The following is a 16568-nucleotide window of genomic DNA, read 5'->3' as shown; positions in this document are numbered from 1 at the left end:
GCGTGGTGAGGCACCGCTCGAGTTTTAGGCATCGTTGGATTGGTGCTACTTTGTTGGCTTGGATGATGATGTGTTTGTTGGGTCATCTCTTGTTCTTGATTTTGCTCCTCATCGAAAAATTCAAGATTATAGTCGTCAACATTAAATGAAGGAAAATCACGATCCTTAAACTTGGACATGATGCTTTTTCCTTTGTTCATACCGCTACGACTTGAACCACCCATTTGTATAAAAAATAATATTGAAGTAACTAGGAAAATAAATGAATAATTGACAATTATCGACAATATATATTTTGAGAATGAACAAACAAAGCTTGAACTGATAATTAAAAATTGAGAATCCAGAGAAAATTGTATGAAAAAATGAAAGAAGTGAGGGTATTTTAGGGTTGAATTCAAAAAATGAAATAAAAAAAAATTAATTGTCGTCCCGTCGATCTGGGTCAACCATTGCACAATAGTCACATCATTGTGAAATCATGGCTGTTTTTTTTTGTTTTAGAAAAAATTCAAATAGAGGCCAATCCGATGGTTGAGCTCCGCCTGATTGATAAACATTGTCGCTGATCTCCAAAGACCACTTGATTAATTGATCATAACAGTTCATTTTTTTTAAAAAATATAACAACTTGTCGAGTTCAACCCGTCGAGTCTGAAAAATAATTAAATATTTTCAGTCGGACCGACGTGTTTTAGGTAATAATGCAAGTAAATTTTATAATACTCATTTTTAACGTGTGTATATATATATACTAGTTACTATGTACATGCGATGCGTGTGTACATTGTTTTTTATCATTATCGATTGAATAAAATGAAATTTGACAAATTATGGAGGGACTAAATTGATATTTGAATTGTTGAAATAAAAAAATAAAAATAAAAATGTATGTTGAAATTTAAAAAAAGAAAACAAAAAACAAAAGTATAATATTAGTATCATATAAGGCATCGTTTGGTTCGTGTGATAGGATATGTAAATGATATATAATAAGAGTGATAAATAAAAAGTAAAGATAAAAAACATATTATGATAAATTATATGATGTTTGACATGATTTTAACTTGCTTGATTATTTTTGTTAATTATTCACTAAAATGTCCTCATCATATATTAATTAGTAATATATTCTTAAAATGATTGAATAAATAAATAATATTTTTAGAATACATTTATTTAAAAAATTATAACTAAAAATAAAATATTATATTAATTATTAAATTTTTATTTAATTCCAATTTCAGGAAAAAAACTAAAAAAACAATTAATATTATAGAAAATAATTAAATTTTGCTAATAACATAAATATATATTTATTGTGATAATTAAAATAATAATGTAAATTTGAATATTAAATAATAGTTAACAACAATTATAATATTATGGTTAAAAATAATATAATAATAAAAATATGATCAATAATAAATTAAATTATTTATAATATTAGTCAAATTAAATTATATTTAAATATTATTAAATTTTTTGAATTTATAATTATTTTAAATTTTAAGATATTAAAGAAAAATTTAAATTAATCAAACATCATCTTTTTTCGTCCAAAAAATTATATAATCATCAACAAGAGAATAATAATATATACACTGTGGGTCGGGTGTCGACTGAATGAACCTATCACAATTTTAATCATGCACATCAAACACATGATAAATTAAAGATTTAAAATCAATCATCTTTTATCATACACATCAAATAATAATTAAGGTAAAGTTGGAAGAAAAAATTGATGTCTGTTTTAGATGGTGATTATCATGTTATCGACTTTAATAAAATAAAATAAATTATAATATAATTACGATTATTGATATAAATAAAGAAATAATCAAAAGTACCGAGTTTTTTCCTGTCGGCCGCGGCTTAATGGCGGCGGCGATGAAGAAATCAGCCGTGTTATATCACTACCCTTGCCCCGACGGTGCCTTCGCCGCCTTGGCAGCTCATCTTTACTTCACGCACTGTCCAACTGTGACCAATCCTCCACCTTTATTCTTTCCAAACACCGTTTACTCTCCTCTCAGGTCTAACTTCTTCGCACATTCCGGCGCTCAACTCCGTTATTATGTATTCATTGAGATGAATTAATGGTGTTTATTTTGTTGCAGATTAGAGGATTTACCCCTACATAAAATTGACGCTGTGTACCTCCTGGATTTTGTGGGTCCTCCGGGTTTCTTTCAGAAGCTGTCTTCAAATGTTGAAAGGCAAATTTCAAATTCTTTTTGTTTCTATTATTTCTCTTGATGCTGGTAGAGTAATGGTGTTTGCCAAATATTGTGTTTATCATATAGCTCAAGATCAGTTCCTTTGGTGGTTTATTATTCCCTTCTCGATTAGTTTAGATAAAGTTCTGTTCTTGGTTGAGTTGCGTCTTTTTAGGACAATTTCCACGACTTGTAAGTGGTGCACTTGTTGAGTGATGGATTATTGGGGAAACTATATTGTCGCTGATAGTATACTGATTTTAATATACGGTGTTTTGATTGCTGTCCAACTATAGTTTTCGGTTTAGTGACAGTTAACAAGCATTTGGTCCTATATTTTCTGACACTTTTTTGTGGTGCCAATCTGAAACTTTAAAATTAAATAATCTCTTTCTAAAAAGGAAGATGATCTGAATAATGCTATGAAATTCAGGGATATTGCATTTCTTTGGCTGTTTGATTATGCCTTTGTTAATTTGCTATATAGGGTTGTGGTATTAGATCATCACAAGACAGCACTTGAGATCTTGGGTTCGGCTGCACCAATTAGTGGAAACGAGATTAAAGTGTTAGATATGGAGAGGAGTGGAGCTACTATAGCTTATGATTATTTCATGGAGAAACTCTTGTGTGGGGACGTCCCCTTTAATAAAGATTGTGCCTTGGCTGAATTTCAGCAAATGAGGAGAATATTTGAATACATCGAAGATGGAGATTTATGGAGGTGGCGCCTTCCCCATAGTAAAGCATTTAGCAGTGGTTTGAAGGATTTGAACCTTGAGTTTGATTTCAGTTTAAACCCCAAATTGTTCCAACAGGTGTCCTTTGTTTTGCAGCATTCTTTTCATGATCATTAATACATGCATCATGCAGCATATATTTATATTGCATAGGCGCATGTTTTTGTGCAAAAAGGTTGATTAAATGATTGTCAGAATCTTAATAATAATTGTGAAAAAGAGGGTTAAAAAACATATTGTTGAGCTGTGTTTTGGTTTATAAAATCTGCCTCGAACTAAGATTTGCTGGCATAGTGGGTTGTACAAAAATGTATAATTTGGAAACGTGAAGATATCTTGGTGATAATAGCATTAGTCGGATGAACTTGAAACATAAAAAATAGCTGTACGGATTTGGTTTTGCCATCTACTTGTTCATTTTTAAGCAGAGACTCTTCTTCTTTCTGAAGTGGAGGGGGTGATAGTCGTGTGCAAATTTGTTCTGTTCTGTTCTGTAAATTTTAATGGAGTGTGTCACTTCCATCTGTGGCACGACCAACAGAAGATAAATAATCACTTTTTATAATCGTCCCGTGAGAATTATAGAGCAATAGCATGCAAGAAAACCACTATCAAATCAATATTTTTTGTGAAAAATGAATGTGTTTTTGAGTTTATTTGCTTTCCCTTGGTCTGTTTTAGATTAGTGGCTGGTCACTCTTATTTACATTTTTTTCTCGTTTCAAGTTTTAGTTATTTAATGTTTTCCATAGTAGGTATCCGTCCCAGTTACAACCGCCTTTACTTCTATGCATCCAGACATGCATGTTTCATTCCGCATAAATTGTAATAGTGTCAATTAATTAGCTACAGTTTCCATGTATATGTACTGCTGTCATCGTATTTTTGCTTTTAATATTAATGCTGTCATCACATTATTCGTACTCAATATCGCATGTTTTCCTCTACGATCTTAGAGAATTATGTTTCATTTTTTCACACTGTCAGTTGCTCTCATTAGACCTCGACTCTGTTATACGTCGAGGTATGTCAAGTTTGGCAAAAAAGCAGAGGCTTATTAATGAGGTTCTAAAGCAGTCAGAGGAAATTGCACTTGGTGGTGGATCTTTTGGGCATTGCCTGGTAATTTATTGTTGTTTTTATTTTCTATTACTTCAACATAGTGGCTTTCAGTAGCTGATGTAATTTCCATTCTTTGTCAATCTTATGTTAATTCGTCTGCTAAGATATTTTATCATTGGCTTATTATTCTATCAGCTTTATTGCATGCTGATCAAGTGAATTCAGGCCTTCCATTGGCCTTAGCTCCAGAAAAGTCATTAATACTTTGTGCTTGTGTCCATATATGGATGACAATGGGCCGGGTGATATTAATGGGACGAGTTAGACACCGTTAAGCGGGTCCGGGGCGGGTTCTGGAAGTTATTAAACCACCCCCCGGACCCGGCTCGCCATTATATAAATATCTATATATGTATTACATACTATACATGTATATATGTTATTAATAATCTATATCATAGTTGTCAAGGGCACAAGGCGCACCGTGGCGCACAAGGGCTCTGGTACCTGAGGCGTGCGCCTTACCGAAGCAAGACGCACATTTTTAATTTTTTAAAAGAAAATATTTATCTTAGAATAAATATATTAAAATATAAGATAATTAAGTCACAATGTTACACAAAAGAAAAAATAATTAATAAGTTCATAGTAATAAGTAACATGATTAAAATTTTTCAATCATCTAAATCAAGTTCATCTTCTTCCATTGAATCATAAAAAATGGTACGTTCTGCACGTTGTTGCTGCGCTTTCTCTTCTCCACATTGCTGCTGCTCTTCACTTTTCACTGCAGCCTTCTGCCTTTCTCTTATTTGTTCTGCTCCTGCCGCTCCCATCTGTTTACGTTGTGGACTTGGGCTGTTAGGGTTTGGGGTTGGGGTTGGGCCTTTTGTCTTTAAAATTACTAATTAACAAAAAAACAGAAAATGCAACTTCTCTGTTTTTGATTTTTTTTTTTAAAAAGCTAACTCAGGTGCGCCTAAGCACCCGCCTGAGTGCCCTTCCTAGGCGAGACCAGGCGCGCTTAGTGAATCGTTGCTCTTGGGCAACGTTCACGCCTGGTGGCGCCCGCCTTTGACAACTATAATCTATATATATTTTTTATTATATTGAATAACAAATAGCTTAATCCCTAATCTTAGTTCATATGTTTAATTTGAAATCTATAATTATGATTTTTTTATTATCATGAGTTGAGTAAAAATCAATAGATGTTAACTTGTGATAATATTTTTTTGATATAAAGTTGGAAAATAACTTTGATGATTAATTAATTTTATACGTTTTTTTATTGCATTGTGATTAAAATTTAAAAATTATGAAATATTTAGCATGTCCAACCTGGATTGGATGTGCTGGGTTTCAGGGCGGGGCCCACAGACCTACTCGGTTGCTATCCCCATGCCCGGAATCTAGGGTTGGAGCATTGTGAAAATGGAAGCATAGTTTGGAACAGGGAGCACTTTTGTTGGCAAGCAAATAGAAAAAAGGAAAAGCATATGTTTGTTTATATTTCTGGGAAACTTACTTTCAGACCTTACTTTAAATTTCCTCAATGTATTATTTTAACTTTGGTTTTATTACTCCAAAAAATAATTCTGTTGTGTATTGTAGATATTTTTTTCAAACTTCAAAATAACTACATCGCCGCCAAGTATATGCGACATTCCAAATACTTGACCTCCATGATAGAAAATATTCGGTCCAAGAACATACCGAAACATACACCACATGCCCCAATTAAATTTCTGAATTCCTAAACATTTCCAAACATTATCAAAGAATATGCTAGAAATAAGATTTTTTAAGAATGGAAAGGTAATAATGCATGAATTGTTTGTCTTGTACTGCATTGAATGATGTACCTTATCATCCTTGAGGAATCTTATGTTATATATGTTCGTATATGTGTGCGTGCATGCAGTATATATAAATGGTCTATATATAAGCGTAAATGGCGGTTCTCATTTTTCTGCCTCTAGGCTGTCAATGCAGATTCTGTATACGAATTACGAAGTGAGATCGGAAATCAATTAGCTAATAAAAGCCGCGAAATGAACTTGAGGTTTGCAGTTTTCCAATCTTCAACTCTTCAATGACACACTGGTTTTGGTTTTGTAGGTCTTTTTTTCTTTTGCATTTAACTTTTCTCTCCCACTATGTAATAAATATCATGCAAATTATTAGTTATAGTAAAGTGTTTGAATCCAAAGGACCAAATAATGTATGCATCTGATTTCAGCAGTTCTACTGTATACTTGCCAGCATGTGAATTTGAGTGGTCTATACTTTGATGCCTCATACCTGAAATGGTCAATGTAACACAAATTACCTAAGAAATCAGCAATCGGAAGTTGCTACTACTGTGAAGAATAAAAGTGTAACAACATGGTTGTAAAAGCCACTACACATGATATTCTCGCCTTGGATAGTTTCTGGGATGTTTGATGAAGTATTATGAATTTCTGTTCTCAAGTGCAATAAGTTTTCAAATCTAGATATTAGATAATGTGCGGCACATTGCAAGTGTAGCTTCTAAGGCCTGTCGCTATCGTGGAACAACAATTCAAAATCCATTTTTTAATTGCTATATAGTCGCTTAAGTCAGTAGGGCAATTATTGATCATCAATTGTTGCTTTTAACTCCATGTCATTGAATCAAACTCATGAACTTTACTCTGATATTAATTGTATTTCCAAATGGGTGCCGTTGTACCATGCATAAATCATAACTACTAGGAACAAGAAACATCGATTATATAAACTGCGTAGCAACCTAAAAATAACATTTTATTTGCCGGGCCACCAAGACAGCCATGCAGAACTACAATGCAATTATTACTCCTCAATAGCAATTCATATATGGAACCATCATATGTTGGTCAGAAGGGTTCAGAAATGCTGACTTGCTTTTGTTTATGGCCCAATTGCAAAACGGTGTTAAAGTTCATGAATATCATGATTATCTTCAGGGGAATTGGAGCTGTTGTATACCGAGTACCCGAGCTCCTGAATGACCAACTTTTGAAGATCAGCCTAAGGAGTGTCGATGATGAGGATACCACCCCCATATCACAGGTTCTTTTCACTTTCCGCACCTTCATATTTTCTCCTTGGAGTAAAATGTTACGTTGCAACAGTAATTCACCATAAAAAATGATAAATTTGTTTGCAGGAATATGGAGGTGGAGGCCATCAAAATGCCAGTTCATTCGTGTTGAGCAGGGTGGAATACCAACAGTGGAAGGTTTCTGTTAACATATGAATTTAAGGTTGTATTTGGATTGATTAATTCGAAGGTAGGTATTTCAAAATAAATAATATAACAAGTCAATTGGTTTGTTTGAGCAAATCGATAATGAATCTCAAATTTCAAATAATTATTTTTTGAATAATTGTGGTGAATTTCAAATCCATCTTAATATGAAGTCATTTCAAATCTTCCGCCAAATATTTCTTCATATACAAATTCTTCGATCCAAGCACAATAAATATAGACTCTCCTATTGTCTGATATTGACCATAGAATCTTGATGAATCCGTCATTCTGTCACCCAAAGGTGGGACGTGTCCATAATATATGGAGGAATGTGTTATACGTTCTTATTTGACTCAAAAAAACATGCAAACTAAGTTCGTGACATTACTGCTGCTTCCCTGCAAATTCATCTGTAGTCAACATAGCTTGGAGTATTTCTATCTTTGTTGTGTAATACATGGCTTGCTAGTGTTCATGCGTTTCTTTAAGGAGAAGGCCTATGAGAAATGGGTGTTAAAAGTATGTTTTCGTTTATATGAAATTTGAAACCAAGTACGTATTGAGCATCACCTTAAGTACTTGTTGAGCATTGCCTTTGTGATATAAAGGATATTAGTATTGTACTTCACATATATATACACACACTTAGTATTGCCTTTGCGAGCACGAGCACGAGCACGGAGCATCCCACCAAATATGAACACAATCTCTTAAAAAGTAACAACTAGATTGAAATGAGTACATACCCTTTAATCTTCAAGTAAAACCCAATAGAGAACTTTATAAAGTGGTGAGGTAATTTTTTTTGAAAGACTCCGAATCTGTAGAGCCATTACAAAGCCTGGCATGTACAGAAGTATACAAGAAGTTCAAGTTCTAAGTACAAGTACAGAAAATCAGTGCATGCAAAATGCCTAAAGCAATGTTTTCAATTAACCAATCACTTCTTTTGTTTTAGTTTGCGAAAGCAATTCGAGACCCCTCTTCGCCACACCACACATCATCTGTAATAAACTGCATCCATGAATCATCTTTGTCTTCTTCTTCTTCTTCCATGCACATGGTGGGAGATGATGCCAATGGAAACTCAGGTGACATTGTTTCGATCTCGGTTGTGATGACGACTCCTTGCGAATAGTCGAGCAATGGGATATTACTAGGCTGCCCTTGCTGGTCGTCTACGTCAGAACACAACCCATTTTTCTTGAAAACACGGCATAAAGCGTACGTGTCCTGTGATAAGAAAAATGTTATAATTACAATTTTAATCGAGAGAAGTAAAGTAATTTAGAAATTTTTGTGTTATTGTTTAGAAGTTCATATTTCGCTGTCTAAAACATGTTAAATATTTGTTCCTTCTTGTCTTCCTCTCGTTTTAATTCTCCGATGACCTTAGGGGAGGTAAAGTTTGATAACAATCTTTGATCTTTAATCAGTCAATAATTGGGGCTGTTGGATTTATTTTGATTAACTATTAAAGTGGAAAAAAAGAAGCATCAGATTCAGAAATAAGTGAAAAGTTAATCTTATGGTTTCTCTAGAAGTTGTTTAAAGCACGAGGCGATCTGTATATTTTTCTACTGTTTCACCATAGGATAGAGGAGACAAAATTAACCATAAATGAATAATTTTTTTGGTTTTACGCCAATCTCAACCTCTAAAATTTGGACACATATTCAGAACCAAGAAGGGAAAACTCGATCGTTTCTAGTCCCTTGGGGAGAATTGTATTGTCCGATCATTCCTACAAATGATCTCATTGCTAATTACCTTGGTATGGCTAAGTTACGAGATTAAAATGTTCATTACGATAAATTTAAGATATATGATATATCCTATACATAGTGCGTTTAGGTGATTAATACTTGAAATACAGAAACCCCACAAAAACCGTGAATGAGTGGTTAATACTTGAAAGACGAAAACGTTACCAACACTATGCTATTGGCCAATAATGACTATAGACATGGATCATGTGAACACTCATAGTTGCTTATGACCACCATATAACTTGATGATTGCTTTCATGATATAAATGTATAACATTTCAAAGGATTCATTAGTTTGATCACGTATTGATTATGATGTCCGTTCTATTCATATTGTTTAAGGCTATATTTAGGGATGTCAATGGGTCCGGGTTTTACCCAGGCCTGCAATGGACCCGTGTGTATGGGGTGGGTTTGTGCATACTAAATGGGTCATGGGACGGGTCTCGGGTCCAATTTTTCAGACCCGTCCGGATATGGGGCGGGTCATGGATCCTATAATACCCGCCCTATACCCGCCCCATATATATGGATATAAATACTCTAGGATTTTAGTTTTATTAATTTTCATTTTTTTAGTAGCTCACTTCAACCATAACGGTCTTAACTATTCTTATGTAAACTGTTGCATTTGAATATGTTTTTAGCAATAGTAGAAGAATAGTTGGTCCTCATCTTAGTAGACTTAATCCAACGACTTTGGAGGCATTGATGTGCTCGCGAAGATGGTTGTGGGGTGAGATGAAAGGTAAATAAATCACAGCTTTATTTTGTTATTGTACTTTTATTTTAATTTTTTTTACTGTACTCTCTTTTTAAATTACATTTTTTTACAATTTGAAATTACAGTTTTATTTTTTCAATGTACTTTCTCTATTTAATTTTGTAGTTAATTCTTCAAGTAGTCTACCAACTTGTCCCACCATTCTTGATGAAGAGGAAAATGATCCCGGAGAATATGTCTGAAATATTGCCTACTTGCTGATTTTATATTGATCTGTTTAAATTATGTTATGACTTATTTTTGGGGATGTCAAGATTTTTTTGGAGAGCTAGTAACTCTTTTTTTTATGTAATTCTTTATGTCGTGAAAATACTTTGTTTGTTATTATTAAGTATGGTCGAAGACATGAATTAATTTTCAACAATGTTGTATTTATAGGCTTGTCTGTTTCATAATTCAGTCATGTGAGAAGAAAGATTACTTTTTTATTTTAAAAAAATTCGGGTCTCATGGGTCTACCCGGCCCCATTTCGTATTCGAGGTGGGGTGGGTCCGAAGAATATTTAACCAGGGTGGGGCGGGTAATGGGTCAAAGTTTTTTCATGGAGAGGGTCTTGGGTTTAGCCAAACCCGTCCCATACCCGCCCCATTGACATCTCTAGCTATATTGAACCATAATAAGCATTTTTTTAATGATTCATAGTACAATTATTTTTGACATTGTTATATATTGATAGAAATGCATTGTGTAAACATTTTTATGTTATGGAAATTGAAAAGTACGATATAACTTGATGATTGCTTTCATGTTATAAATATACTATGTTTCAAAGGCTTCATTAATTCACGTATTGATTACGATGCCCTTTCTATACATATTGTTATAAATAAAGCCCAGCTTGCCGAGTTTATAAATTCATATAGCTCATGTATTGAAGAATCGAGTAATGAATATAACTAAGAAGCCGGTTTAGCAATGGATACTTTCCAAGTGTCTTGCCTCGACGAGGACCAGGACATGATATATATAGTTGTTGCTTCCGCTGCTATGTTGATAGGAATATATACATGTATAATGATTTATATGTTAAAAATAATGTTCTATGGATCAAAAGGAAACGGTTGTTTTAAAAGAGTACGATATTAGTATCGTGGCTAGTAAGACATGTGGATATTACACATATTGTAATGTAAATATGTTTTCTTAGGTTGAGTTTTAGGTTGTAATTAACATCTTTTACATTGCTGATTGTATTGTCAGATATTTCAAAATATGGAGAAACTCTACTGAAATTTTTATAGAACAAAAAGAATTTTTTAATGTCACTTCCCCCTATATTAGTTAAATAATCTATTTAAAATCATGAAAAAATGTAAAATATAGTTCTTGTAGGAGCAGGCGCCACATTATTCTCTATGATAAATCCCATCAATTGCTAAAAGAAAATAAAAATTTAAATTTGCAAAATTAAATTATAATATGAATCATATAATTAGGTACAAAATTCCATCACAATAAAAAAAGGGTAACAAAGAATTTGTCTTATACGGGATATATGATGAAGAATAAAGTGAAAAGTGACCGACATCTTCTTACAAAATGAAAGTGTAGGGGATATTGCTGCTTTTAGGTTTTCATGTTAGAGTAATAGTAACAATGTGTGAGTGACAAAATAAAATGACAGATTTTATTTAAGAATCTTATGATTCTTTAGATCTTGGCATATGTAAGGATTAAAAAAATAGAGAGAAAAAATATATATTGGGTGACAAGATAAGATTCAGTCATATGGAAAGGATTGTACTTTTGTCTCAAGACAAAGTGAAGCTAGTAGACTTTGTCACTCAAGAGATTTAATAGCTATTCAAGGAAAGAATATTGTGTTAGTTACTAGTTATTATTTTTTCTTATTTCCTTCTTTTATTTATAAATCGAAAAACATTTAAAAGATTTAATGAAAAAATTAACAATGCATTGGGAAATATCGTTGAAATTTAATCTTAAAAAATTGTATGAAATTTTCATTTTTTTGAGGTACTTATACGTCGAATTAATTCGCGACGAATCAAAGTATATGAAATTTACAATTTTTCAAGGAAGATAAAGCATGACCATCGTGTGAGACAAAAGCTCAAAAGTTTTCATGCATACAATGCAGGTATGTTCCACACAAATGAACTATTCTGCCCGTATATGCATTTATGTGTGTGTTACATATAAATGCAATACATATATATACATATATATATTGTGTGTGTGTGTGTGTGTGTTTATTTGGTTCATGATCAAAATTCAAAGGTAGGTAAAAATTACCTCCATCTTGCTTTTTATCCATACTTTGACATGGAACAAAAAGAGATGATGAAAAATGGGGAGCGACAAATGTTTTTTACGATAAAAATAAAGACTCGAAACATGGTGCTTTTGAACTCAAGATGGTGACATCTGCATCAATGGAGTGAAAGAGAGTTTTAAAATTAATTGACCGTAATAACCAAGAAATTCAAGGGTTTTTAATCATGGTTGTAAAACATGAAGATAAAAAGAGTATGGAAGAAAAGAACATCGATCGAGCCAAAACATAAAGATTATCAAAATGGCCTAAATCATGTGTATTTTCTTGGATTCTACATAATGGAAACCTAAAGCCAGATTTTCAGGTTTAAATCTTTAGTCTACGAAATGACATTTATAATTTTTTTTCGAATTATTTGATAGTAAAAGATTTCAAGAAATGCGGGGGATGGTTTAATTAATTAGTCATTGGATTGATAATTTTGCTTTTTGTTACTCTAAATTCATATAATCTAAAAAAACATTTTTGCGGGCGATGGTTTAATTAGTTAGTCATTGGATCTTCCGAATTCTAAAGTTAACTAATCCTTTTTCGAATTAATACGCGGTTATTTATATCAAATTATATGCTAAATAATATGAAAGGTATGCGTTGAGAATGCATTATGTATACGCAAGTGTATAGCAGGAGGTAAGGTAACCTGGATGCAGGAAGGAGAGGTGGTGTCATCGAGCCGATACTCGTGCATAACCCAATCGGTTCTTATTCCTTGTGGAGCTCTACCCTTGTAATAAACCAATGTTTTCTTCATCCCAATAGCCCTATTCTGGCTCATTACCCTCCTGTCTTTCCCAGTAGACTTCCAGTACCCGACGCGGGTTGCCCTATTCGTTCTGAATCCGTTCGGGTACTTGCGGTCCCTTGGCCCAAAAAAATACCACTCCGGATCCCTACTTGGGAAGAAAGATTTCTCTGCAACAAATCGAACAAATTAATGAGTCTATATTGTATCCACGATTATATTTGATCAGCATGCGTGTATCTCGAGCTTTACATATATAAAACGAAAGATACGCAAAAATAATAAATAATTTTCGTTTTTACCTGCTAATTCCCATGGCTCACATTTGTATAGATCAACTTCAGGTATGATATCGAGTTCGATTTCTTGGCCTTGAATCTTCTTCTTGAGATAATAATTCACAAGTTCTTCATCAGTGGGATGGAACCTGAAACCTGGAGGCAATCCCACTGGAGCCATGCAGAATTAGATCTGTATTGCACGGCCCCAGCTCGATCGGCCACCAGCACCGCCGTGTCTGAATATAACCCTTTATCAAATTTTGATGCAACACATTTTAGCAATAACGCATGATGAATATATATAAAAGAATTCAAAGTTTCTTGTATTTGAGTCATTGTTGCTCACTTTTTCTCTTTTGTAGATTCGCATAAACGTTTCCTAGAAGCCCATATATATATATATATATATATATATATATAGTAATTGATTATCGGTTCTAGACCTTTAGGGGCTGTATTCAATGTAGGAGATTTATGGACTTTTGTAGATTTTAAAAGTCTAGATGTATTAAATTAAGACTTTTACATACTTTATAAAAGTTTAGTGCTATTCAAAATAGACTTTAATAGAGTTTTAAAAAATCAAGTGATATTCAACATTGATTTTTAAAAACTTTGGTTCAACCAAACACTTGGATGGATTTTTAAAACTTTTAACTCATACATAAATTATTTATTTATTTCTCTGTCACTTCACATCACATCTCTTCTTATCTTCTCTCCTCTCATCTATTTCTATCACTCTCTCAAATTTTCGAAGTGTATCTCTATAAATATTTTCATCTTTTCTTTTAAAATTTTCATTTTTTGGCTAATTGTATATTTAATAATTTTTTATTTTAATATCACAGGAAATGTTGAATTTTAGAATTGATTTTGTGATTTTTTATTTATAATTTATACAAATTAATGTAATATTCAGTAATAATAAAAGATGATCCAAAAAAATTTCGCTTGATTATCCTAAACCACTAGACGATGGGGGCTAACTTTCTCAACTGCGCTCATACTATGATCATAGTATAATAATTGAATAACATCGCAAAAACCATGATTTTTTAAATTCTTTTTAGCATTTTCAATTAATATGTAAGCTATGATATTTTTATACAAAATTATATCCACACAATGCTAAATAATATTCTTTTCACATGTATATTATCAATTCAAAAGTAAGGTTACAGATTAATCAATTGATGTATTTTAAAAAATTTACAAACATACATACAAACCCACATATATACACATGTATAGATTAAATGATTTAACTTTTAATAAGTAAATTATTTTATTAATATAAACATTGAAAAAATATTTCAAACTGAATATGTTATATATTTTAATTAATTATTGGTTCAAAGAAATTAATAAAAAAATAATATGTTATAATTAAGTACAAAATTTATAAAATTCTATTAAAAAAATTTCACAAAAGTCTTGCAAAAAAGTCTACACAAATCCACATAAATCTGTTTATAAATCTGTGAGATTTTGAAAAAGTCAATAAAAATCTATGAAATCCATAAAAGCCTATCATTTGAAAAAGTCATCAAAACTCTGAATTGAATACACTCCACTAATAATGACTTTTATAGAGTTTAAAAGTCTAAAGGTATTAAATCTAAACTTTTATATACTTTATAAAAGTCTAGTGATATTCAATGTAAACTTGTAGAATTTTAAAAAGTCTAGTGGTATTCAAAATTGACTTTTAAAAACTCTAAAAATTTTTATAGGTATTCAAAATATCAATATATTTTTAGACTTCATAAAATTCTATTAAGTACAAGAATTAAGGCTTAAGGTACCATAATAAAATCTCAATAAATATCTTCGATTCAACCTAAAGATTTAAATATACATTTAATTGAAAAATATCTTAAACTCATATACTCAATACAAACACTAATTTTCATTCTTTTCTCATACATATATTTCTCCTTTTATTTGTATTTTTTGAAACATATTTTTTTATTGCTAACAATATTTTAAAATCAAATTATTAGCATCGTTAATTTTATTTTTAGAGTTTCAGTCACAAAACCTCATAAAATTTAAAATTAAATTTATTAAAATATTAAAAATTTACTACACTACATAAAAAAAATTATAATATTTTATTTACCTGTAAATTGAAAATAATAATAATTTTTAAATAGTAAATTTAATTTTTTATTTAATTATAATATAACATTTGATGTTTAATTATTTTCTATAATTTTAGTTAATTTATATCTTGATTTTGATTATAACTTAAAATTCTTGTGTTAAGAAATCATTATTATCCAGGAATTTTGGTGTATGACAAAATCAAGACAGTACTTCACTGTTTCAGGGAACAGCTGTATTTCGTATATTGTAACAGGTATCAGTTCAACCGCCCAGCTCAGTAACTAAAATATAGTTCAACCGGTTAAAGCAAGAAGCAAAGAAGACTAACCGCTTGAAATTCAGACCGCCTACAAATTCAACCGTTTGGATATAAATAAGTATGGACTTGAATGATCTTTCTCAAAACCGGATCATTAAAGAAAGCTATTTATTGCTCAATTATTGAAAGACATTCTCTGACCGGTTCTAGACATTCAAAGAATTTTACCGCCTCAAAAATCAAATTATCTCTACACCAGTCTCAAGAATGATCTGCATTTATTTCTATATCCCAGAAAAAGGAGATCAAGTATAGATTACAAAGTTCTGATGCTGAAATCAGTTACCATGCATAAAAGGGAACTTCTCAAGAGATGTGTTTCAGAACTATGCTGAGCAAAAAGAACATTAAATGCATCGATTAAAGAACAATTAATGCTCTTAAAGATGACAATGACACATCTGTTCAAAGGCTCATGTTAACGTTGCTTGTCCTTCCCGACCGTTGGATCAATCTGATATATTAACAGAGAAGTAGCAAGAGAGAAGTACCCACACTATTCATAGCTGTAAAACTATCATCTGCATGCACACTTTGAAGAGCGCATTAAAAGCTTACTTGACTATCGCTCAATCAGCACGCATTCAACATAAAGATACTCGACCATTCAAGGATCTCTTTCGTGCTACTTAAATCAGACTATTCATATCAGTAACCTTTTGGTTATTTGGTTAAGTTGTGGTGTCTGGTGAACTAAGTGTTCTTAAAATCCAGACGTGTAAAGTGATCAATAAGAGTTCCAAAACAGTTAGTGTGACAAGTCCTAATTGCAGTGGGCTGTTGCAAAAACTTTGTAAAGCCAAAGTCTTTTAGTGGAATTTAAATGTCTCGATCATTTTAAAAATTCTACTAAACATTTTTTTTATTAACTATGGTGGAAAATACACACACTCAAAATATTTAAATAAGTTAAACATGCTTTTAAAAGGTCACCCAACCTCGAAATAAAATAACTGCCATTAGTTAAATCGTTAAAATAAA

General features: G+C 31.8%; 2 protein-coding genes across 2 annotated transcripts; one reads left to right on the top strand and one right to left on the bottom strand.

The window, feature by feature from the left end:
• Positions 1-1834: 1834 nt before the first annotated feature.
• On the top strand, positions 1835-7456 carry LOC142531080 (uncharacterized). Its single transcript, XM_075637105.1, has 7 exons — positions 1835-2039; positions 2124-2222; positions 2710-3040; positions 3950-4084; positions 6007-6089; positions 6997-7102; positions 7200-7456. Exons 1-7 carry the CDS (start codon positions 1882-1884, stop codon positions 7287-7289), a joined length of 1002 nt encoding a protein of 333 aa, XP_075493220.1. The 5' UTR covers positions 1835-1881; the 3' UTR covers positions 7290-7456.
• Positions 7457-8049: 593 nt separating this feature from the next.
• On the bottom strand, positions 8050-13420 carry LOC142531321 (NAC domain-containing protein 54-like). The gene is made up of 3 exons (XM_075637417.1): positions 13178-13420; positions 12774-13045; positions 8050-8516 (listed from the first exon to the last, which is right to left on the bottom strand). Exons 1-3 carry the CDS (start codon positions 13332-13334, stop codon positions 8238-8240), a joined length of 708 nt encoding a protein of 235 aa, XP_075493532.1. The 5' UTR covers positions 13335-13420; the 3' UTR covers positions 8050-8237.
• Between the last annotated feature and the right edge of the window lie 3148 nt (positions 13421-16568).

The sequence above is a fragment of the Primulina tabacum genome, chromosome 17 (assembly GCF_025594145.1).
Source record: "Primulina tabacum isolate GXHZ01 chromosome 17, ASM2559414v2, whole genome shotgun sequence".
In the NCBI taxonomy this organism is placed as follows: Eukaryota; Viridiplantae; Streptophyta; class Magnoliopsida; order Lamiales; family Gesneriaceae; genus Primulina; species Primulina tabacum.
Note: the sequence above shows the minus strand (reverse complement) of the source record. Positions and strands in the feature narration are given on the sequence as shown.

What these genes read in the sequence shown, in the direction of transcription:
- LOC142531321 (XM_075637417.1), bottom strand. Translation starts at nt 13,334, where the DNA reads ATGGCTCCAGTGGGATTGCCTCCAGGTTTCAGGTTCCATCCCACTGAT. An exon ending in TGAGCCATGGGAATTAGCAG is followed by an intron (nt 13,046 to 13,177) that starts GTAAAAACGAAA and finishes GATTTGTTGCAG; the next exon opens with AGAAATCTTTCTTCCCAAGT. An exon ending in CCTCTCCTTCCTGCATCCAG is followed by an intron (nt 8,517 to 12,773) that starts GTTACCTTACCT and finishes TTCTTATCACAG; the next exon opens with GACACGTACGCTTTATGCCG.
- LOC142531080 (XM_075637105.1), top strand. Translation starts at nt 1,882, where the DNA reads ATGGCGGCGGCGATGAAGAAATCAGCCGTGTTATATCACTACCCTTGC. An exon ending in CTGTCTTCAAATGTTGAAAG is followed by an intron (nt 2,223 to 2,709) that starts GCAAATTTCAAA and finishes TTTGCTATATAG; the next exon opens with GGTTGTGGTATTAGATCATC. An exon ending in AGCCGCGAAATGAACTTGAG is followed by an intron (nt 6,090 to 6,996) that starts GTTTGCAGTTTT and finishes GATTATCTTCAG; the next exon opens with GGGAATTGGAGCTGTTGTAT.